Source organism: Heptranchias perlo, chromosome 4 (assembly GCF_035084215.1).
Source record: "Heptranchias perlo isolate sHepPer1 chromosome 4, sHepPer1.hap1, whole genome shotgun sequence".
Taxonomy (NCBI): Eukaryota; Metazoa; Chordata; class Chondrichthyes; order Hexanchiformes; family Hexanchidae; genus Heptranchias; species Heptranchias perlo.
The window spans coordinates 130,050,668-130,074,512 of record NC_090328.1 but is presented as its reverse complement, the minus strand read 5'-3'; the positions used below and the strand labels follow the sequence as shown (position 1 = coordinate 130,074,512).

Below are 23,845 nucleotides of genomic sequence, written 5' to 3'. Positions count from 1 at the left end.
TTATACACAATGTCACTATTTCTCAACAGAAGACCATTAGCTCCACCCAGACAGATTGACTGCAGAAGGTTCCACAAGGTGCCAGTTTCTGTGGCAAGCACAATGGGTTGTCTAAAGTGTTAATTGTTTAATTGATCAGGCCCATCACATTCAATCATGGCTATCATTTCAATATTGATGGATGGCAGTTGATCTGAGTTAATTGAGAGGTGCAGTCATCTGCTAACTTTTGTTTTGATGTAATTTCAAAGGGGCTTAGAACATACTTCTGTGGGTCAGCTCATCTGCAAGTCTCCTTGGTATAGATGAAAGAATCATGCCCAACTGAATTAGTGGGTTTTCCAATTTATCTGAGACCTTTAAGGAGGGAACAGGATCCTTGGCTGTAGTCCTCTTTGACAGCTCAGTGGCCAGAGATCGACTAGTATGGAGTTACATTGGGCTTTTTGTGAGCAGACGATAGGGAGTGTCGCTTTTGCAACCGATGACCAGGGAGTTCTGTGTTCTTTAAGTTTTGTGCAAGACCAGAGGTCAGATTGAAGTCGATTTCTATTTCAAGTCTATGTTTAAAGAGCACGTTATTGGCATCTTTATTTGGTATCGAGGACAGTATGTTTCACTGTTACACTGTTTACTGTTTATTCACCTCGATACTAAAAATAAAACCATTTATTGGTTCAAAGCCCGAGTCTCAGTCTGGTAAGAGTGTACATTCAGTCTGCTTTTCAATGAGTGGAGAATCATGTGGTGACAAATGATACATTCCAGTAGCCAGTTTGCAGAGTAAGGGAGTAAGGTTCTCTATTATGATCCCTTGGTAGTGCTGGCATTCACCTATATACTGGGCAGGAAAAGGTGTGCCCCGGATTGTAGGGGACGAAAGTCTGCTTACAGGCGTGGCTGGTGACACTGAACCCAAGAAAATACTTAACATAAAAACCCAAAAATGTGTTGCCTAACTTTCACAAAACCGTGTTGATTCTCTAATCAGCTTATACTTTCCCAAGTACTCACTCACTCTGTCCTGTAGCATTAAACTCACTGATTCGTAGTTAATTGGTTTGACTTTGCTTCCTACCAAGCATTATGAGTAGTACCAACATGCCTGCATTTTTAAAATGTCTGTAAAATAACTACACGCATTTATATAGCACTCCTCATCTGAGTGCATTATAAGGGGAAGAGATGGACGCTGAGCAGAAAATAATGGAATTTGCTGGGGCGCAGGGGGCTGACTGAAGGCAAAGTCAAAGGGACAGGTTTTGAGGAAGCGTTTGTAGGTAGAATAAGGACTAGAAAGGTGGAAAACTTCAAGAAAATTCTGCAGGAGAGGGGCATGATAATAGCTAAAAGATTGGCCTCTGGTAGAATCTAAGGGGAACAAGCAGTAATCTGGAGTCACAGTAATGGAGCATTCAGGTTGGAATGTATGCTTGGAGAAGATTCCGCAGCTGGGATTTGAAAATGAGAGTGAGGATCTTGATATCATGATGGGGCACAGATACATAATTCAAAATAATTATGCACAGTGCAGCTTGGTGAGTGCAGGATTTTGTGCAGGGAAGGACTTGGGCTGCAGAATTCTGTATTAGTTGGAGCTTGCGAAGGTGGAAGTGGAAAGGCCAAGGAGAAGGGCATTGGGAAAAAAACAATCCTCAAGCTTATGAAGGCATGAATGGGTATTTGTGTTGTGGTGGTGGTGAGGCACAGGTGAGCAGTGATCTTGGTGCACAGGCAGTCAGGCTGAACTCATTATGGTGTGCTTTGTGACATAGTGCTGTCTTGTTTAATGTAATAGTGATTTGATATGGAAATTCTGTTAAATTAGTGAGGCTGATGGTTATACTGTAATTGAACTAAAAAGCAACAAAGGTTACATAAATAAGCTGCCATTATATTTGCATCTTAATTAAAACAAGTAGAAAATAGATGATTTCCCCCCATAAGTTGAAGTACGTGACAAGTGGTATTGTTATGTACTCTGAAAATAATTGCATATGTTTTATTTTAATTGGTAGTTAAATAATCAAACTTGAAAAATGCACAGATACAGTAATTGCAATTTTGGCACCATGGACAGAGCTTGGATTTCTGCAGAAGACCCCTAAAATGTGTGTAGGGCTGTAAGCTTACAGTACGAGAGAACCCCAACAGTGCCCAAAATATCCATACACTGATTAAGTGTTTTAATCGGAAGTCATCAAAAACAATTGGAAGCTTCAAATGTCTTTTTGAATTTGAATGGCAGGCCTGTAACTTTATACCTGACAATGGTAGTAATATATCAAATGTTGAATAGGGCAGCTTTTCAGTTGTGTTTTTGTTTTGTTCCAGTAGATGGTGTCATCTTTGTACCTATGACATCTGTAAAAGGGTGTAGTTTTCCTTTTCTCAGGGTGAATATAGTTAGATGTGTAAGAACAAATTGTTCTTGTCAAAAACTGAATGTGACCCCACACTAATTTTTAAATCACTAACAACATTAAAAGAAATCCTGAAATCTTCATTTAACTAGTTTTGAAATTTGTGTGTCTTAATTTGGACTAATTGAAAGGGACTGTTATGATTCTGAATTGGGAGTTCCTACTATATGCTCCAGTCCACTTTCCTTTATTTTCCTTTCCATGAGCTTTTTTAATTTATTCTCCTGAAGATGCTGAGTTGTACTGGGGTCTTGTTATGGGGGTACTGGCAGCTTTTCCATACTTCACCCAAGTGGCCATTCTTAATGCTTCAGCCTGGACAATGAGTGTCAACAGGTTGTAAACCATGGGAAAGTTTTGCATCCCAACTGAATGTAATCCGCACCCAACATCTACTGCCAGTGAGGGTCACTGAATGATGGACAGGAGTGAGGATCTTGGTCAATATTTTTTCCCTCCTTCCAGGGAAATTGAGGTCAATTGTGTCCCCACTATCACCCCTACTAAAATTAGTTAACTCAGCACAGACCAGGGATCTAACTTGGAACCTTCTTCACTTGTATGATTCAGTAGTACAGGGTCACATGCAGCCCTCGAAGCTCAGCAACTCGGTCCTATTTATGCTTCTTGTCTGCTGTTTGTTTGAAGTTCATGGGCCTGGAGCATTGCAAATACTGATAGAACCATAGCCTCACTGGCGGGTAAATTTTACATCAGCCCATGCATTGATGTCTGCAAGTTAATTGTAACATTGATTTAAACTTTATGGCCTAGAAATTGCCTGTTTTATGCTGTTTTACAGGCATAAAATGGGTCCCTAGGGTCCAATATGGCGGGGCAGAAATACATGCCCGCTGTATTGCCAAAGGATGCTCTGTCGGAGTCCAGGGCCCGCACCTGAAACAGACGTTGGGCTTTTCACATATGCAAATAGAGGGCCTAATGGCTGTTCGAGTTCCCCGTTGCAAAATTCGGTTGGACATAACCGTAACATACGCCGTGCACGCTGCGGTCAGTTTGTTCAAGCGCTTGGCAGTCAAACCAGCAGTCCTTAAAGGGACTGCTGGAGGCTCCCTCTTGAAAGGTAAGCTTGAACCGTTTTACTTATTGCGGAGCTGAGAGGAGCAGGAGTGCTCTTCCTGGCTCAACATTTAATCCGCAGACCGCTGCCAGCCACAACTTGCCCCCCTCCCCATTGCCTCTACCTCAGACTCTCCTAACGATGTCTTTCCACTCCCTGGGGACCGGCGAGCTTCCTTTGGGGCTGCAAGTGGCACCTGCAATTAACCGGTAATAAGCAAATAAGGCTGGCGGACCAATTTGCCTTGGTACTGCTGCTGGCCTCGTGGAGCACCTGCATCAATGGTATCTTGCCCTGATTTGGGCGTGATCCAATTTCTAGGCTTATATGTGGTCCCCAAGGTTCCATAGAACACTGATGCAGTCCATGAAGAGAAAAGCTTGGACACCTTTGCAGCTGCACATTTATCCATTTATTCACTAAGTTAGCAGAAGGAGCTGTTTTAATGTTGCTTTTGATTTTGAATACCTCTACTTCAAATGTTGGTGAATCTCGAGTGAACCTTGGAGGTTCAAGTACAAATGAAAAAGCCAGTTGCTGGTACCGTGGCAGCTTAGTCGAGCCAACAGTGCTGTGTGGCAAATGCATTCTGTTCTAGATACGTCAACCAATGGTAGTCTGTTACCGTAGATCCCTTAGTCCTGGGAACCTTTTCAAAGGGATATGTGTTCCATTTTGAAGGCGATCTACCTCAAGCTAAGGACCTCAGAAACCTGAACAAATAAAAGAAATGCAACATGGTTTATCCTGAGCACAGTTTTTCAGACTGTACATAGGAAATTGCCAGGCAGCCTATTTTCACATAGCCATCCACAAAAGCCACAGAAAGCATCCCACTTAAAGATATAGGAATACTAAGGCCTTTTGAGATTTTTGTGGAAAGAACATACTGCAGTCAATGGGTTATAGTCAGCCCATGAAGCCCAGGTGACACTCCTTCCCATAGTCCACTCCCTTTATGGCATGAATTTACCTGTTTGAATTTGGTGCTCCTGATGATTTGGAAAAGTCTGTTCTGGACAGTGCTTGTTCGTGGGGGAAAGTGTTCCCTCCCCACAAGATGTGTAGTCATGTGACAGATGTGCGTAATAACAAAATTGTTTTAATTTGTCTGTAAAAATAAATTATTAATCGACTGCAGTGCTTTTATGGTGTAAATGTTCCAATGTTATACAATGCGACTACCAGGATGCTAAAAGGCCAACTAGATGGACCTTGATCTTTTTTCATCTCGCAATTCCTATGTTGCCTGTGGGGCTAAGTGACCAACTAAGACAAAAAATTTGGATATTTCTGGTCTGACTTGTATCTGAAGAGACTGCACGTGTACCATCATTATGACTAACTACTAGTATGTCCATCTAGAAGTGGCCCACGTGGTTATGCAGATATTAGTAGATCTCCTCTCTCTGCTCTTCATGAAGATCACATTTTTGGAAATTACGATTGAATACTTCTACCAGAGGTTTGAATTGTGGATGTTCATGCTTGTTTGCCTAGTTTCACAATGGGTTGCAGAGTCCTGGCTCAGAATTATCTCTAAATGTTAGTACACATGACTGTAGCTCATGAATGACACAGCAGTTGCCCCTCTGGTGCTATCTGCCAATCATTTTCAGTAAAAGCATGCCAGTGGTGGGTGCTAGCTCTTTAAATTGTTCTTGGCTGTTTAAAGTGATGTGATCTTGGATATGTCAGTTATATGAGGGGAAAAAAAGGTGTTTTCACCAGTACCAGTTCTGAGTGCTTTCTTTGTAACTAACCACTTATGGTGCTGTTGAATTTTAAAACAAGTTGAGGATCAAGCAACATTGTGAAGAATCTTTCATATTTCTAGTGAAGTAAACTAATTGTATTAAGCTACTTTTTGTAAATCTGTTAATCACAATTATCTTTGATCTAATTTGGCAAAATAGTGAAAGTTGTGGTTTTGTTGGTATGCAATTTCTTCAACTACATTAATATATCTAGGGTTAAAAACCACAATACCACTGTACATTGCCTGGTAGTAGTTATTTAAAGGAAATTCCTCTTGACAGTGATGTGTAAAAGGCAGATTTAATTTAATTCTCAGACTGCTGGAAGGCTCAAGGAAACTCTTAGCCCTCTAGGCGGACAGTTTTTTCTGTTCACGCACTATGACTGAAAAAAACCATTAGTACTGTAATAAGGCTACTCAAAATGTCGAGTAGCTTTAATGCCACTAATCCAAAATTAAATTTAGTTTTATGCAAAATTGTATTTGTTTAAAAACTTTGTGCTGCACTTGCCACCCTTTCCCCTCAACCGTCAACTTTTTTTCCCATTCTGTTTTCCCTGTCCTTTTTAAGTTTTAATTCTATCCACATTTTCCACACAGCATAGCCTAGTTTGATAGATTCTAAGGAAGCTGAAATTTAAGCCATCATAGATAAATGATGTTGCACGTGATGTCCTATTCCTGTGTTACGTAAAGCGCCAGGACCTGTGCCATTGTGCCAGTTTTTTCCCCTGTTAAGATCTTTGCCTCAAACTTTAGTGATCAGTGGTCTGACACGAGGAACAAAATCTGCAGCTTCCTTATAGGAGTAGGTTAGATTAGACCCATTATCAAACTTTTTTTTTCTACTTAATCCAGCTTTATCTAATCTGTCCTGTCTAGGGTTTTTGTATTATTTTAAGATTCCCTGGAGTTTATGCTACATGATTACATGGTGAACCTCTAGAAAATATCTTACTAGCCTGGCCTTTTCAGGACAAACGTATAAAGGAAAATAAACCTAATCTCTAGGTTGTTTAGTAGTACTGGAAACCATTCCTATCCTAGAGCAGGGCTAAACAAGCTTTTGTGTTCCCGGGCCATGTAGATGTGCACTATGGAGCCTCAGGAGCTACGTATCAAGTTTAAATGAATGTTCTCATTAATTTGCAAATACCGCAAGTTGCTAATACTATCAGATCTTAGTGTTCTGTTTAGGATTTATCCACCAGTGAGCAGCCCTTTTAAAACCCCTACATCCACAAAATTCAAACACAACAAATCAACAAATAAGAAATAGAAGCAAAATTTGGATTGAGGATCAGAATGCCCTGGCCTGGCCTGGGGTGGTGGTGGGGGGGGGGGTCACTTGCCCCTAAGGTCACAGGTTGAACTCCTCTGCCCTAGATGGTCATATAAGGGAGTAAATAAAGGAGACAAACAAATCAATATTAACATACAAGAGACGCAAATTGGAATTTCACACTCAGCAGTCTGTACACCTCAGCTGCACTATTGTCAAAGATTGCACCCCTTGACACTAATGCATGCAATACATTTTCTGCATCAGATCAATATATTTGGATTGGTTTCTCTGCAACAACACTTGCCGAAAGCTTTAAATACTGTGCAAAATGCAGCATCCCATTTGCAATCACTGATGCTCACAACTATGTAAAATGCTTATTGCCTAATAATCCACAACCTGGCAAAATGTATCTCACTCATGAAATATGCCAATAAAGAAATGCTTTTCAAATGTTCTTCCGTGCAGCTAACCCTCTACTCTATCGACTCCCTGTCCTAATCTCTGAAAGGTGGTATCGGATACTCTATTACTATGCAGCAATAAAAATTACATGCTAGTAAGTCAACAAATACAGAAATCTGTTGAATGAACAAACCCCTTAAGGAAATCTTAGGGTCCAGTGGGCCCAGTTCGAAATCATATGACAAAGAGTAGCTGCAGTGTATCCTTTATTGTTCAAAGCAAGATAGGCAAGGACATCAAGCCCAAGAAATCTAGTTGCACCCAGATTGGTACTGATGCAACACTGGTACTGTATGGTGCCAAGGACCTTATCATTTCAGTTGACAATAAGGATCTGCGAGGACAAGCTGACATAGGACCCCTTTTACGCCTCTCTGGGCCGAGAGTTCACTCATACCTGCTGATGCAGAAACATCATTGGGACTGCCCAGTGCCAGATTGAACTGAAATCAAAGGGCAGATTATAACTGACCACTCCAAGGGTGTAACTATTGATTAGTAACATAGAGCAGGCCTTAAGACATGTATCCCACAACTCAGCGGTCAGGGCAATATTTGTGACCTCTCATACAAGTCTGGCTTTGGACTTCTTGTCCCCTGCTATGGAGAATTGGTAATCTGAATCTTTGCATGCCTATGGTATCGATCCACACAGTTTTCATTTGGGGTTTTTCTCTTTGAAACAACCACACACACTCTGGAGAGACAATTTGAGCAAATCTGGCACCCTTCCCATTCAGCATACTGGGGAACCACAGTGCACATTGTATGGCCAAATTGACTGTTTGAGCAAGATCATCAATAACTGCTCTGCTTCTGTCCACAGTGGGCAGATTAGATCTCTACAACAAGCAGGGGGTCCATGCATGCACTGAGTAGGCTTGTCCACTTTAAGGTGATTGAGCGGAGGATTTTCCTGAGGGGGACGTAAGAGGATGTTTGTGACAAATTGCTCACAGCTGCATTGTCAGAACAAAGCTCCTAATGCAGAGTTGCTAAACACAAGAATTGCCCAAACTCTCAATCTATTTCCACTGAGTGGAACTCTTTCTCCAGATCTTGCATAAATCAGAGTGTCATGGGATTCCTCATGGCCATATCCCTATGGTCACAGACACACAAATCAGAGGCGACATATGCAAATTAGCAGCTGTGAACCAGATAATGTACAGGGTGACCAAGACCAAGCAGATCCCCAGTATAACGCACCAGTCTCAGATTTGATGGTTGCACTTTCCTAGTCCTCACTCAACATGGGAAACCCACCAGGCAGGGGACAAATTTGAAGCTTCCCTAGCGAGAGTTCAGGTGAATAGATGCACTCTGCTGATGATTTAATTACATGCCAGAATCTAATTAGGTTACGATGGCATGCTATTACGCAGGATTTGATCACCAAAGCACCACATTGTCTCAAAAATAGGCAATTTTTCAAAATCAGTTGTTGCCCCTTAGTCTTGAGATGAAATGCAGCAGTTCATGGTTCGGACCTGTTAGGAACCCTGATAGGAAATGTTGTATCAAAGAATCCATTTTATGTTTAAAACTTCATTTTGTAACAGACAGACAGCTTAGCCAGAATCTGCTGGCAATAGCATTCTGGGAAATGTCTAAAAATCAGCCCAAACCTTCAAGGCCCCTTGCGAGGTTAGTACCATTGTCATCATCAAGATAGTTGTTTTATTATTTGCATAGTTCTAACCTTCTGGTAGACAAATCTATCTGTTGACTATATGTTTACCTTTTCTATACATGTAAGGAAACCCATTATGGAACTTTCAACCGCTGATACCAAATCTGTGGAATGATAAACTAATGGTAGTTAGTGTCAACGGAATGCAGGATGTGATGTAATGACTTTTCAGCTGAAGAATAAAAGGAAGACCATTGTAATGAAAGTTAGTAAGAACTGGGGGCTGATCACTCTGCTACTGCTTAGCAACTAATGCAAGATCTCCCACAGCCTTCGCATCATGATGTGTGTTGTTTGAGTATATAATTTCCTCTAATAAATCTATAAGCAAAAGACTCCGCGTCTCAAACTCTCATTCCTGGCAAAGAGACAACAGCTCCAAGTTTGTCTCTCTAGCAGACCCATCAGTGAGAACCGTAGCTTTTGATGTGTTACTCCTCAGACTAGCATGATGGTATTTATGTTGCTGTCATGAGAGGTGTAGCAGTAACTGTAATAGCTACCCTTTGACAGGAAAGGTATTTTTGAGAGTCAGGTGGAAAACTGCGGTAGTCTCTTAAATAAAACAAGCATGCGTGCTGTGATGGCCATGACTTTGAAAAGCAGAATCAGTTGTCTTTGCTCACCTGATCTGCTGTGACAAAACCCAGCTCAATGGCAACTTTTTGTGGCATTGCTTGAAGTTTTTGAAAGGTAAAATCAAGAAATGCTTGCAAAACTGTTGCTTCTGAGGTGAGATGATGTGATGGGATCTCCATAAGGGACTGTAGAAGAAATAGTTCATTTCACACTTTTTCTGCTGTGGGCTACAGGTGTTTTTAAGAAGGGGGAGGCATTGGATGCATTAAATCATAGAAAATTCAACACAGGTCATTCAGACCACTTCTGTGCTCTTTTCCCATAACCTTTAATATTTTTCTGAGTGTTTATCTAATGCCCTCTTGAATATCTAGATTGGTACAGATTCGATAGTCATTTATTGTGAGGCATTCCATATTCTTTGGCTTATAATGCTTTGGTGAAAAACAAATCTTACCTCCTTTTATGTTTTGATTCATCTCCAAGTTTATATCCCCTTGTTGATAATTGACATACCAATGGAAATAACCTTTCACTAGTTATACTTTGCATTAATGGCTGAGGTTTGCTATTTGTGTGCTCATCAGCCTGTAATTTCCCCCCCTCCCCACTTCATCTTAGTGGACAGAAAAATCATGTATTGGTGAGTATAGAAGTAGAAAACCTTGGCCAACATGTTGGATGTCGTACAGAAGTGAAGCAAGTTTGTTGGTGTTACTATATGGTGTTCGTGTGGGATCAAGGACCGACCATCCACTGTTTGTGCCATAGTCCATCACAAATGTTGTGCTAATTTAAAATTAGTGCTGTTTGGGCTTGCTGAATGGATAAATATCTGATGATGTATGATCAATGAACCATACAAACCAAATGGGCCTGGTTTTGATCCCTGAATTGCACTGAGTTAGCTGTCCTGCTACGGTGGCAGTAGATTGCTACAGTTGGTCTCTGTGTTTCTGGTCCAAAGCTAGGAAAAATCAGCCAAGGTTTGTGTTACTGGGTGATCCCTGCCTGATGGCATACATATGTGGTACACCTGATTACACTTGGCATCCATGCTCCCCACGGTGAAATAGCCTGTCAACACTCAGTGTCTAAGCTCATATATAAGAATAGTCACTTAGGCGAGGCGTAGGAGGACTGACTTACTGGTGTCTGAAGAGATGGTGAAAAAAATTGAAGGAGAGGGGAATTTATGTTAGAAAATCACTGAGTAGATTTGAAGTAGGATAATTGCTGGCAATGAATTGCAACCCAGTAAATCACAATGGGCTGTTCATCAAGTATATTTTTTAACATTTGACAGCAATATCTGGAGATGAATTACTACCTTAAATATTTCTTCATATCATAGTTGTGACATGATGTGAGACAATATATTTGCCATGAGTTCCTGTTAGCAGTTTTGTTTTCAGCATTAGATTGCCAGGAAATATTTACATATATCTTTATAACTCATCAAGATAAATGTTACAACCTTGTTTTCTGCCATCTTTATTCCTTATGCAGCACAGGTCCTGGTATATATATCTATAAATTAATTGTCTTAGTTGGTGCAACATAACTCCTCATTAAGTTTTCAAGAACAATTTTTAACTTGAAATGTAAGCTTCAATATAATTGATGCTTAATATTCCTAAGAACTCTGGTTACTTAAATGTGCTTATTTCATGAATGTCCCCAGCAAGGAAACCAGATTCTGAAAAGACGGACGAGAAGAAGAAGAAATCGATACCACCACCATTGCCTACAACTCCACAGTTTCAGGTGGGTTTGCTAACAAATCAACAACATTTTAGGAAACAACTTTGATAAACTTCTAAACGTGAAATTAATAATGTCAGAAATCCTAGTTATAGTAATTAGGGTAGGTAATTATGTGCATTTTATAGCAATGGATTTCATTTAATGCAGATTTGTTCAAAAGAACAAACCTGTGCTGTTATACATGTTGCCAATTCATAATTATGTTGAGCAATATTATCTACCATTTGGCATTATACTATAGATTGCTTTCACATTATCACTGGGTTGTTTTAAGCATAATGTACCCTCCCCACCTATTTGTTCTTCCAGTGTGTTGCTTACAGCCATCACCTGTAGAACCTATTGTACCAGAGTGTGCTAGCTGTGTATAGGTAGTGTTTACCTCTGGTTAGGGAGCCAGCGTCTTGCTCTTGATTTCACATGTTATGAAGGGAGTTTGGCATACCAAGTCTTGTTTATATTTTTAGTCCCATAGGGACTTGAATCTGGAGTTCTACAAGTTAATGAATTGCCACATTGAACTTCCATCAATCTGTGAATGTTTCTTTGGAAAATAATCCAAGATGTTGTCTTGATGTAAAGACATTAAGACAGGGATGTCTTTTATCCATTTGAAATTCATCCCAAGGTGATCAGACAGTTGTGTTTTATTATTTGTGACTGCAGGGCAGGAGAAGTCTAGCATGCTGGTCAAAGGAGACAAATGATGTTTGAGGGGAGGGAAAGCACTCAAAATGTGAGTGGTTTGACAGAATCTAATTTTTATATTCATCCTTTTAGAAGAAAAAACTTAAGATCTCTCCTATTTGAACCTCTATTATTTATATTTTGTTTTTTGATGGGTGGAAGGAGCTAGTTTGTAACTGTTATTGCAATAGCAATGCTACAAGCTGGCAACCTTTGTACCCCTCCCCCCTTTTTTTGCAGCACTGTTCAAGTGCACTTCCTTCAGGCTGATCATGGAGTGACGGTGTTCATGGTTGTTGGCTGGACTCTTCAAAACTGTGAAGGATAATGGCTAAAGAGGGTCACAGAATAGTGTTTTGTAACACAGCACTATCTTCTCTCCTTCCTTTTTATTTTTCACTCTTATAACTTGTGCTCCCATTATCTTTAATAGGAGCTGGGTCTTTGGAGTGGCCAGAGAGCCCATCTGAAGCTGCTCAATGGCGAAAACATCTGTATTGTCTGACCTATGTAGTCATAAGTGGCTAATGGTGATTTATGTCTGGGTTGGGCAGTTTTGGATCAGTTCTCATGCTAGTCTGAACTGCTGGTTCCCATTACAATCTGATGAGCAGGCTTCTCTGCTGGCTCATCTGATTAAGACACTGAATAATCAATCCCTACAGATTAGGAAGGTACTTGCCTCAAACCCCAGTTGGCAGTCAGCTGCTTGATCTCAGCTAGGTTATGTATAGAGGTGATGTTATTGGCTTCAGCAGTCATGGATTAGTTCAGAAAAAATTGGCCAAGATTCCTGCTCCTCATCACTACTCATCGACACCTGGTGGAAGTGTCCATTTGTGGCTGTCTGGCGAGGACAGGATGTGATCCCACCTATAAATTAAATTGTTTGTCAACACTCGTACATGAAGAATACCCATTTGGATGAGGTACCTTCAGAGCTACCAGCATGTTTAGAACTTTATCTCAGCAAGGAGTCAGTGCCTTTAGAAAAGGAAGGGGAGGGAAGAAAATTGACAGAAGAAGAATAGGGAAAAAACCAACACACACAAATCTGTAGGGTCATTTTATGATACACAAAGAACCTCTCCATGACCTAAAGCACTAAAAATGGAAACATCATGTTAGTCTCCATGAGAGTAGAGGTGAGCATTTAAGATTAATTATATGAATACAGATCCAATATATGGCTGTGAAGGCATTTTTAAGACACTTTCATGGACGGGAAGTAGTTTGATATGAAAATAGCCCCCACACCCCCCTGACTGTTTTTGATTTTTATCAGGCAGTTATGTTAATGTGTGAATGCAATAATTAAAAATTGACTTTCATGAAGGCTGACTCCATTGACTAGTCTCAAAGAGATGAATAAATGCATAAATCAACGGCTGAATAGATAAATTAATCAGTTTTATGCTAATAATACTGAACTATTTGATTATAAATACAAAATAATGAGTTCACAGACTGGGAGAAGTATATAATTGATTTATTTATCAAAAAATTGGTTAGTAATCACAATGATTATTTGACTAAATATTTACTTCACTATCTTGTCAATTGTTCCTGTCAACCATGTTGCTTCTGTGCTGTTAACTATCTCTAACTGGTTTCTTCTTTGTGGAGATCCCTCTGCTGAAAATGGCTCCTTCAACTGTGCTTTAATTTTCAAAGGGTGTTGCATACCTACTGTTAATGTAGAATGTGGGGAGACCATCGGATCTCCTGGTCTTGCTCATGGGATCAGGTAATTCCATGTCGACACTGGTGCAAACAATGCATGGGATGGTTCGGACAGTCCCAATTAATGTTTAGGTTCTTTAATGAAGTTCTGTTCACCCACTACGTGAAAGATTTATCTAGTTCGCTCACTTTCCCCACGCTGCTCCATGTGGTCTCCTCATGCAGCAGTTTGAATGCTGTAGGAAATAGAGGGAAAGGAGAACAAAAATGAGGGGCAGAGAGACACAAAATAAGGAGGGAAGAGACAAAAGCAAGGGAGGTGAAAAACAATTGGAGCGAGCAAGACAGTAGTGAGGGAGATGAATAAGAGAGGCGTGTTGAGTAGAGAGCGAAGTGGGGAGCAGGAGGGAGAAAAAGGAAGAAGCAGAAGCGGAGGAGGAAAAAGATGTAAATAGGCAGGGTTTTGGTGAGGTTACCACCAAATCAAATAGTTTTGTTCAAATTGTCAACTGGCTTGAACAACCAATGAGCAAAGGCGCTTGGATGGGTTTCAAGTGTCCCTACTTTCATTTTGTCAGTTGCACCTATGTATGTCGATGAACTCGGTACGTGAGGCTTCATACCCCTCAATCTATCTGGTTTACAACTAATTATACTATAAGTATCCTGCCTTTTTATTTCTGGTTATATCTAATTATCACGCTTGCAAATAAATCATAGTTTTAGTCTGAACATAACTGTCTGACTGTGATATTTTCAGCCTTTCAGAGTGGACAGGAAAGCATGGCAGGATACCCAAGTGGTCTATAAGAACATAAGAAATAGGAGCAGGAGTAGGTCATACAGCCCCTATAGCCTGCTCCACCATTCAATAAGATCATGGCTGATCTTCTACCACAACTCCACTTTCCCACTATATTCCTTGATTCCCTTAGTGTCCAAAAATCTGTTGATCTCTGTTATACTCAACGACTGAGCATCCACAGCCCTCTATGGTAGAGAATTCCAAAGATTCACAACCCTCTGAGTGAAGGAACTTTACTACTTCTCAGTCCTAAATGGCCAGCCCCATATCCTGAGAATATGACTCCTAGTTTTAGACTCTCTAGCCAGGGGAAACAGCCTCTCAGCATCCACCCTGTCAAGCCCGCTAAGAATCTTTTATGTTTCAATGAGATCAGCTCTCATTCTTCTAAACTCCAGGGATTATAGGCCCATCTTACTCAATCTGTCTTCATGGGACAATGCTATTATCCCAGGAATCAATCTAGTGCACCCCCTCTAAGGCAAGTATATCCTTCCTTAGGTAAGGAGACCAAAACTGTACACAGTACTCCAGCTATGGTCTCACCAAAACGCTATATAATTGCAGCAAGACTTCCTTACTGTTATACTCCAACCCCCTTGCATTAAAGGCTAACATAGCATTTGCTTTCCTAATTGCTTGCTGTACCTGAATGTTAACCTTTTGTGATTCGTGTAGAAGGACACCCAAATCCCCCTGAATACCAACACTTGCTAGTCTCTCACCTTTTAAAAATATTCTGCTTTTCTATTCTTCCTACCAAAGTGGATAATTTCACATTTCTCCACATTACATCCCCTCTGCCATCATCTTGCCCAATCACTTAACCTGTCTATATACCTTTGTAGCCTGTTTGCGTCCTCCTTACAACTTACTTTCCCACCTAGCTTTGTATCGTCAGCAAACTTGGATACATTACACTTGGACCCCTCATCTAAGTCATTAATATAGATTGTAAATATCTGACACCCAAGTATCGATTCTTGCGGCACCCCACGAGTTACAACCTGTCAACCAGACAATGACCCTGTTTTTTTCCTGCTCTGTTTTCTGTCCGTCAACCATAGAATGGTTACAGCACAGAAGGAGGCCATTTGGCCCATTGAGCCTGTGCCAGCTCTTTGTAAGAGCAATCCAGTTAGTCCTATGCCCCTGCTCTTTCCCTGTAGCCTGTAATTTTTTTTCCTTCAAGTATTTATCCAATTCTTTTTTGATAGCCACGATTTAATTTGCTTTCACCACCCTTTCAGGCAGCGCATTCCAGATCATAACCTCGATCCTCAATCCATGATAATATATTACCTCCAGTCCCATGAGCCCTAACATTGTATAACAACCTCTTGTGTGGCACCTTATCAAATGCGTTTTGAAAATCCAAATATACTACGTCAACTGGTTCTCCCCTTATCTACCCTGCTAGTTACATCCTCAAAAAACTCTTAATAGATTTGTCAAACACTATTTCCCTTTCATAAAACCATGTTGACTCTGCCTAATCATATTATGATTTTCTAAGTGCCTTGTTACAACGTCCCTAATAATAGATTCTAGCATTTTCCCCACTACTGATGTCAGACTGAACTGGCCTGTAGTTCCCTGTTTTCTCTCTCCCTCTTTCTTTGAATAGCGGGGTTACATTTGCTACCTTCCAATTCACGGGGACCGTTCTAGAATCTCGGGAATTCTGGAAGATCAAAACCAATGCATCCACTATCTCTGCAGCCACCTCTTTTAAAACCCTAGGGTGTAGGCCATCATCTCCAGAAGATTTGTTGGCTTTTAGTCCCATTAATTTCTCCAGTACTTTTTCTTTACTAATCTTAATTACTTTAAGTTTCTCACTCTCATTAGACCCTTGATTCCTCACTCTTTCCGGTATGTTTTTTGTGTTTTCTACTGTGAAGACAGATACAAAATATTTGTTTAAGGTATCTGCCATTCCCTTATTCCCCATTATAATTTTTCCTGTCTCTGCCTCTAAGGGACCCACATTTACCTTTGCTACTCTCTTCCTTTTTACATACTTGTAGAAGCTCTTACAATCTGTATTGATATTTCTTGCTGGTTTACTCTCATATTCAATTTTCTCCCTCTTTATCAATTTCTTGGTTATCCTTTGCTGATTTCTAAAACCCTCCCAATCCTCGGGCTTACTGTTCTTTTTGGCAACATTGTACGCCTCTTTTAATTTAATACTATCCTTAACTTCTCCACTTCGGCACAGTTGGATCACTTTTCCTGTGGCGTTTTTATTCTTCAAGAGAATGTATATTCATTGAGAATTATGAATTATTTCTTTTAAATGTTTGCAGTTGCTTATCTACCCATCATTTTTTCATCTAATTTCCCAATCTACCTTAGCCAACTCCCCCCTCATACCTACATAATTGGCTTTGTTTAAATTTAAGACCCTAATTGTGGACTTAACTACAGCACTCTCAAACTCAATATGAAATTCTATCATATTATGATCACTCACTCCCAGAAGATCTTTTACTATAAGATTACTAATTATCCCTGTCTCATTACACAATATCTAAAATAACCTGTTCCTTTGTTGGTTCCTCGACATATTGTTCTAGAAAACTGTCTCGAATACATTCCATGAACTCGACCTCCGAACCACTTTTGCCAATTTGGTTTGCCCAGTCTATATGAAGATTAAAGTCCCCCATGATTATTGCATTACCCTTGTTATATGCTCCTCTAATTTCATGATTTATACTTTGTCCAACACTATAACTACTGTTGGGGTGCCTGTAAACTACCCCCCCCCCAGTGTTTTCTGCCCCTTGTTATTTCTTAGATTTCTTAGCTCCACCCATACTGATTCTACATCCTGATTTTCTGAGCTAAGATCGTTACTCACTACTGTCTTTATCTCATCCTTTATTGTAAGGGCTAGCCCTCCTCCCCTTTCCATTTTGCCTATCTTTTCTAAAAGTCAAGTACCCTGGAATATTTAGTTCACAACCTTGGTCACTCTACAACCACGTCTCAGTAATGGCTACTAGATCAAATCCATTTGTCTCTTTGTGCCATTAATTCATCTATTTTGTTACGATTGTTTCTTGCATTCAGATATAGTGCCTTTCATTTTAACTTTTTACTTTTTTCCCCTGATATGACCTTAGTCACTAATGCCCTATTACCTTTGTTAAACTCTCTGCCCCTTCCTGATTCACTCTGTTTTTATCCAAATTGCTATTCTGCTCCACAGCCTTGACTTTTTTCTTTAGATATATAAATTTACTCTTACCTGAACCCTCCCCCTTCCCCCTCCCCCTTACTGGTGTTGTGTAATCTGGTGGTAAAAGGGTAATTCTTAGTCCTTTAGCATGCTATCCCATTCATGCCACCCATAAGGATGCAAACTTTAGTTCATGGGAGATCTGGGTGTGCTTATAGAAACTGCTTTTTTGTTGTAAGCATGAGTTTAATGTGTTGGGAGAAAGTCTGGATTCAGCAAGCCCTACACTCATAAGGTGTACTCATTTTTCTGTACTAAATTACCTCCACCCTAATGAGTCTGAGTTGCAGCTAATTTCCCCCCTTTTTTCTGTCAATTTGCTCCTCCACTTGGAGTAATTAATTTCTCACTGAGGTATGGTTCCTTGGAGGGGTTGCTGGGGACACCTCTGTTCCTCACCCAAGTGGCCATTCATGTATGAGCCTTGGTGCTGAGCATTAAGCTATACGAACAATAAGGGTGCCTAACCTGATCCTGTCGCTGAACAGTGGGAACTTAGGATCACTAAAGCCAATTTCAATGTTCCTTTGGCCATCTTGGCTGAGATCAGCTAACTCAGCAAAGACCATGAATCAACCTGGGACTTTCTTTGTATGCTCAGCTATTTGCTGCTTTAATCAGCTTAGCTGTCCGAGGAAGCAACTTCTGTGGATTTTTTAAAACATCAGTTTCCTGTTCCCAATTTATGTTGTTTTCCAGTATTTCTTACTAATTTTCTTTTACCTACTTAACATTAATCCACACATGTATCCTGTGCTTTCTTTAAGCTTTATGTGAAATCATAATTATTTTACTCATTTAGATATGTTTTCTTCACATCATGATCTCAGTATTTTCAAATGGCAAGTTTGCTTTTGGTTATTTCTATTAAGAAAAAGGTGTGGAATGTAGGAAATTAGTTTGTCTAAAGCAGTAAGCTGTTAACTAAAGATGCCATTAACTGCAAAGTATATTATTTAAAGTCTGTTCTTCGTACGTTAGAGTTCTATAAGTCAGTAATTCTAACTAAGATTTTAAAAATTTTTTCTCTATAGCTTGTTTGCACTAGTCTTGATGAACTCAGGGAACTCATTGCCAAAATGGAAGGAGAGCTAAAAGAACTGGAAAATAATAAGAAGAAATCTGTAAGTAACTGATTTCATTGTTCTGTGGATCAAAATTTGTAAGTCAAAAGTGCTCCAATAAATTGTACATCGTGTTAATCTGTTTTGGATGTTGCTGACTCAGAATGGCTAGTGCATTTACCCTCCAAAAGTAATTTATTGTGTGAAATGCTTTTCAACCTAGTTAGACACTATATAAATGCAAGTATTTATTATATGTAGAAGTTCGAGTATTTAAGAACTTCTACTTGAGGAAAATAAACTTTCGCTTAAGTTTTCCTTATATAGAAGGGGACTTTGTAATTACATGTGTAAGATATGGCAGATTGCGAGCTGTTGATATCATATATTTTTCTGCATATAACAGCCACCATTTTATATTGGAACACGGGCTTAAAACTCCAGTTATGTGAAAACCTGTTTTGAGACTGTCAAAATTGCACATTGTATATACAACCACAAATTAAGGATCTTTTTTCTTAAGTTTTGACTCCCATTTGCTTTCATTTCTCTGCTAATGTTGCTTTGTTGTTTCCCTTGTTGTGTTTATGATTTTAGCACCAAAATTATGATCTCAATGGTGTAATTTGTAACTGTTGGGGCCAACACAATGCTCCAGAAATTGGTTGATCAGAGGATGCAAAGGGTTGTTGTTGGGGAGCAACATCTACATGGAAAGAGGTGATGTGTATTGATGATTTGGAGCAAGGGACAGTAACAAGTTTGCTGATAGCAAATTGGGAGGGATTGTAAAAAGGTGAGAACAAGTGGACCAGTCCCAGAGAGTTGTGGGATTGGGCCAAGAAGTGGGAGATGTTTAGTGTAGAGAAATGTAAAGTCATGAAGCTAGGGAAGGGAAACAAACAGTGGGAGTACAAAAGGAATAGGAAGGCAAATGGAATATTGTCATTTATTGCAAGGGGAATGGAATATAAAAGTAGAGATGTTTTGCTACAGTTGTACAGGGCATTGGTGAGACCACATCTGTGTGCAGTTTTGGTTTCCTTATTTAAGAAAGAACATAATTGCTTTGGAGGCAGTTCAGAGAAGGTTCACTCAACTGATTCCTGGGATGAGGGGGTTATCTTATGAGGAAAGGTCGGACAAGTTGGGTCTGTATACACTGGAGTTTAGAAAGAATGAGAGGTGATCTTATTGAAACATATAAGATCCTGAAGGGACTAGAAGGAATGCTGAGAGGATGTTTCCCCTTGTAGGAGAGACTATAACTAGGGGCCACAGTTTAAAAATAAGGGGTCTTCCATTTAAGACAAAAATGAAGAGAAATTTTTTCTCTGAGAGTCATGAGTGTGTGGAAATCCCTTCCCCAGAGAGCGGTGGGGGCAGGATCATTGAATATTTTTAAGGCTGAGTTAGATAGATTCCTCATTAACAAGGGAGTCAAAAGTTATAGTAGGTAGACGGGAAGGTAGGGTTACGGTCGCAATCAGATCAGCTATGATCTTATCAAATGGCAGAGCAGGCTCGAGGGGCTGAATGGCCTACTCATGCTCTTAATTCGTATGTTCATATGTAACAGTCTATATGAAATGGCAAAGGAGGCAGCGAATCATGAGGATTTTCATGGAAAAGGTCCTTAAACTGTCAGTGCAATTTGCAGCAGTGGTGCAAAAGCCAAATAGAATTTTAGCGCAAATAGTTTGGAGATTAGAGCACAAGTTCCAGAATGTGATAGTTAGCGTCTAAAAAGCACTTGTCCACCATTGAATATTGTATGAATTTCTGAGTACTGCATCACATGAGGCCATACTGGTCTTGGGGGAAGTACAAAGGTGGTCAAATAAATTCATAAATAGATTGGGCACCTGAGCTATAAGAAAGGCTGAGAGTACTAGAGATATTTACACTGGAAAAAAGACAGCTTATTTGTGACCTTGTTGAAGTATTTAAGATTTTCAAGTGAAAATGTAAACAGGATCCCAAAATAATATTCAATATTAATGCAAGCTGTAGGACAAGAGAATATGTATTCATATAGTCAAGATATTTACTTTTTCACACACAGGGTGGTAAACATTTGGAATAGCCCACATCGGAAGTGGATAGTAAAAATTCATCACCCTCAAAATTTATTACATGGCTATTGAATGGTATAGAGTTAAAATGGGGTAAGAAGACTGCGCGCCTTGGCACTGGCCTGATAGTTGGCTATGGTCTTTTTTCCAGTTTTATATAATCCTATATTTCCAAAGAGATTGGAACATGTGGTGGAGGTGGCTGTTAGTTGAAATATATATAGTGATGCATTATGAGTAACCGTGGTCTTCTAGAGCTGGAGAGGATGATGCACAAGATTGTACTGTGAAATGGGTCGTTAATGGGTTTAATAGTCTTATGTCCCCTTTACTCATTGTAATGTGCTTTGGAGCCACCCTATGCCTACCTAGTTGAATTATTTGTTTAGCTGATCAACATATTGGTACCTTATATTGATGGTTAGCTACAATAGGCAAATCCTACTTTTATTGAGAAATAAAAAGTTATAAAATTGGATACTTTCCTCCTTTTTGGGGAGTGTGCTCGTTGTTGGGGAAGTTCACGTGGAAATCTCTCGTTGCTGGGAAAAATCTTGTCACTGGATAGTTTTTTTTTCCCCCCTCCCTCTCTCAACAGCAGTTAGCTGTCCCTCTTGATGAAGTTAAATGGGGTTGCAAGAGACACGATGAATCACTAATGTATTATTTGACTTCCACTTAACCTAAGATTACCACATCTGTTTGCGGATTTAAAGAAACAATAGCAGACGTAAGGAATCCTGAGTTTTAAGGAATTTTGAGGGTGCCATTATATAGGGGTTTAGTGTTGATGCAAAGTGGTGTGGCTTAAGCCTGTATGGAATAAATCGGGTGTTGAGGCCCAAACTGACTCCCTCATCCAGGATGGTCTCACTTCATTTTGCTCTGGTGCCTGATCAGGCCCTGACACTGGATTCAGGTAACATTCACACCTTTAACCACTTCATACTGATACTATAGTTGTAAATGCAGCATCCTAAAAGGAGGTCATTCTGTGGCATTAGTCATGTCTTTGAGCTCTGAGGGCTGGCAGAACTTGTGTTTACCACATGATTCCTAGCAAAGGACACATTTTTGGGAAGCTTGTCTGTGTACTAAATACCTGACCAGGATTGAACAAGAAGGTAAAAACATCATTGTTGCAGTTGTGTATAAGTTGACACTTTTTGTAATTTAATATTGTCTTTCATTTTGTATCATTTGATTGTAAATAAACCTAATGGACTATTTAGCCTGTCTAGTAGCTAAGTTGCTTGTAATGTTTCTATCTACTGGAAGATTAAGTGCATTTGACTTTTACAGATACACAAATCAATTATTAGACCTACGCTCACCTATAACATAGGTTTCTGGATCTCGAAGCATGCATTTCGCTTCAGGGAAGTCAGAGATAATTGTGAGGCAAACAGAGCATTAACAGTCTCATAAGAACAGTGCCCTTTCACTTTGGGGATCTGGATGCAAATCTAGCCCACACTGAGGAGTCAAAAGTTTCTTTGGTTGTAATGCTTCCATGTGAAATAATTTGGGAAACCTCAAATCATATCTTAGTGAATGATTTCACAAAGCTGCCCCTAGTTTGTCAGTGAAATGGTAAAATTGCTGAAAGGCCACACACATATGACTGGTGTCAGAAGTAGAAGTGTCAGGCTGGTGCTGTGGTGGGGGCTGTTCTCAAGTTGGGGTTGAGGCTCATAATTGGAGGCTTACTCTGTAACTGATTGTATTATACTCCCTAATGTTGGAGTACTTGATTCCTGGGAGCACGAAGTGAGGAAGAATGAACTATTCCCTAACCACAAAAATTCACCAGATGGAAAAATAAAATGTATAATGCATAAAAATTAAATTGCAATAATTACCCATTTGATTTTAAATTATTTTCCTTTTTATCTTTGATTTAACTTTTTGGGCAATAAAAAAACTTAGCCTGGAATTAACAAATGAAGTTTTATGAGGTTTGTTAAAAAAAAAATTTAACAAACCTTGTGCAGAGTTCTACAAGTTAGTGAGTCAAAGGCTAATGGCAATTTGATAATTCTAAAATGTTTTTGCATTGGGGACCAACGGTGAGCTAGTCGAGTCTTGATGGAATGTTAGGTTTTGATATAACTGTTATCATATAACTTGACCATAATGTGAGATAATCTTTATTTTTTGTATCTAGGAAAAATGGTTTTACAGACGACAAGCTTTAAAAGATTTACATAGTACCCTAGGACGACTGTTGAATGAACTGTTGCCATGGGAACAAAAGCTAATCAAGGCTTATCAGAGAAATCGGTAATTTTTGCACTGGTGTGCCTCTTTTTTTTTCCTCTGTCCTCTCCCTTTTCTAACCCTTCATGTTAACAATTAATCTTGCTGGGGAGCAGTTTCACAGCTCTTCAGTAATGTGTCCAAGTGGCTGTTCTTCCTAGAATCAGAATGTTGCAGCACAGAAACAGATCATTTGGAGCTCACGGTGCTTTTTGCCATAATGTACTTCATCTAATCCCATTTTCCTGCCCACTTCCCATACTATTTAACATTCTTTTTCAAGCAACCATTTAATTTCCTTTTGAAAGAATTTATGGCCTCTGCTTCAATAACAGTTTCTAATGCCACATTCTAGAGAAAAATATTTTTTTTCCAACCTCCCCTTTAAATCTTTTTGTGTTCATAAATTTGTGCCCTTTCACTGATCACAGAGAGAGTTTGAACAGCATGCCTATTCATTTCTGGTCCTCTACCAGCATCCACAGGCACACTTTCCACTTTCAGTGGATGGCAATCAGGACGGAAGTCTTGGCTGATTCTGTCTCTTTCAGTTCTGCTAAGAAACAATGTTAGTGCTACCTAGAGTGTGTTGATCTGATATGATTACAAGTATATGAGGGACTAACTGGACTATGGGGTTTCGGGGGAAATTGGAGAAAAACATGTACAACCTATTGTATGAGATGATAAACTGAGTTCTGCCTGTTCAGGTGGATGTTAATGGTCCTGCGGCACTATTTGAAGAGCAGGAAGTTCTCCCAATGTTTTGGCAGCATTCGTCCCTCAACTATCATCACCCAGCAACACAGATAAAGTGGCTTATTTTCTCATTGCTCTTTTTGGGATCTCACTGTTGTTGTACACAAAATAATAGTCACATTTGCTTCCATTAGTTCCTGAACTTCAACATTCACTCTCTGTGAAGATCTCTTAGACATTTGAGAGATTTAATAAGATATTTTATAAATGC

General features: G+C 39.7%; 1 protein-coding gene across 1 annotated transcript in view; it reads left to right on the top strand.

The window, feature by feature from the left end:
* LOC137321282 (uncharacterized bromodomain-containing protein 10) overlaps nucleotides 1-23,845 on the top strand; it is a 61,935-nt gene that overhangs the window by 27,560 nt on the left and 10,530 nt on the right. Inside the window, exons 4-6 of the mRNA XM_067983636.1 lie at nucleotides 10,970-11,052; nucleotides 18,512-18,601; nucleotides 22,784-22,899. Of these exons, the coding sequence (XP_067839737.1) occupies nucleotides 10,970-11,052; nucleotides 18,512-18,601; nucleotides 22,784-22,899 (289 nt within the window). The remainder of the gene's footprint in view (nucleotides 1-10,969; nucleotides 11,053-18,511; nucleotides 18,602-22,783; nucleotides 22,900-23,845) is intronic.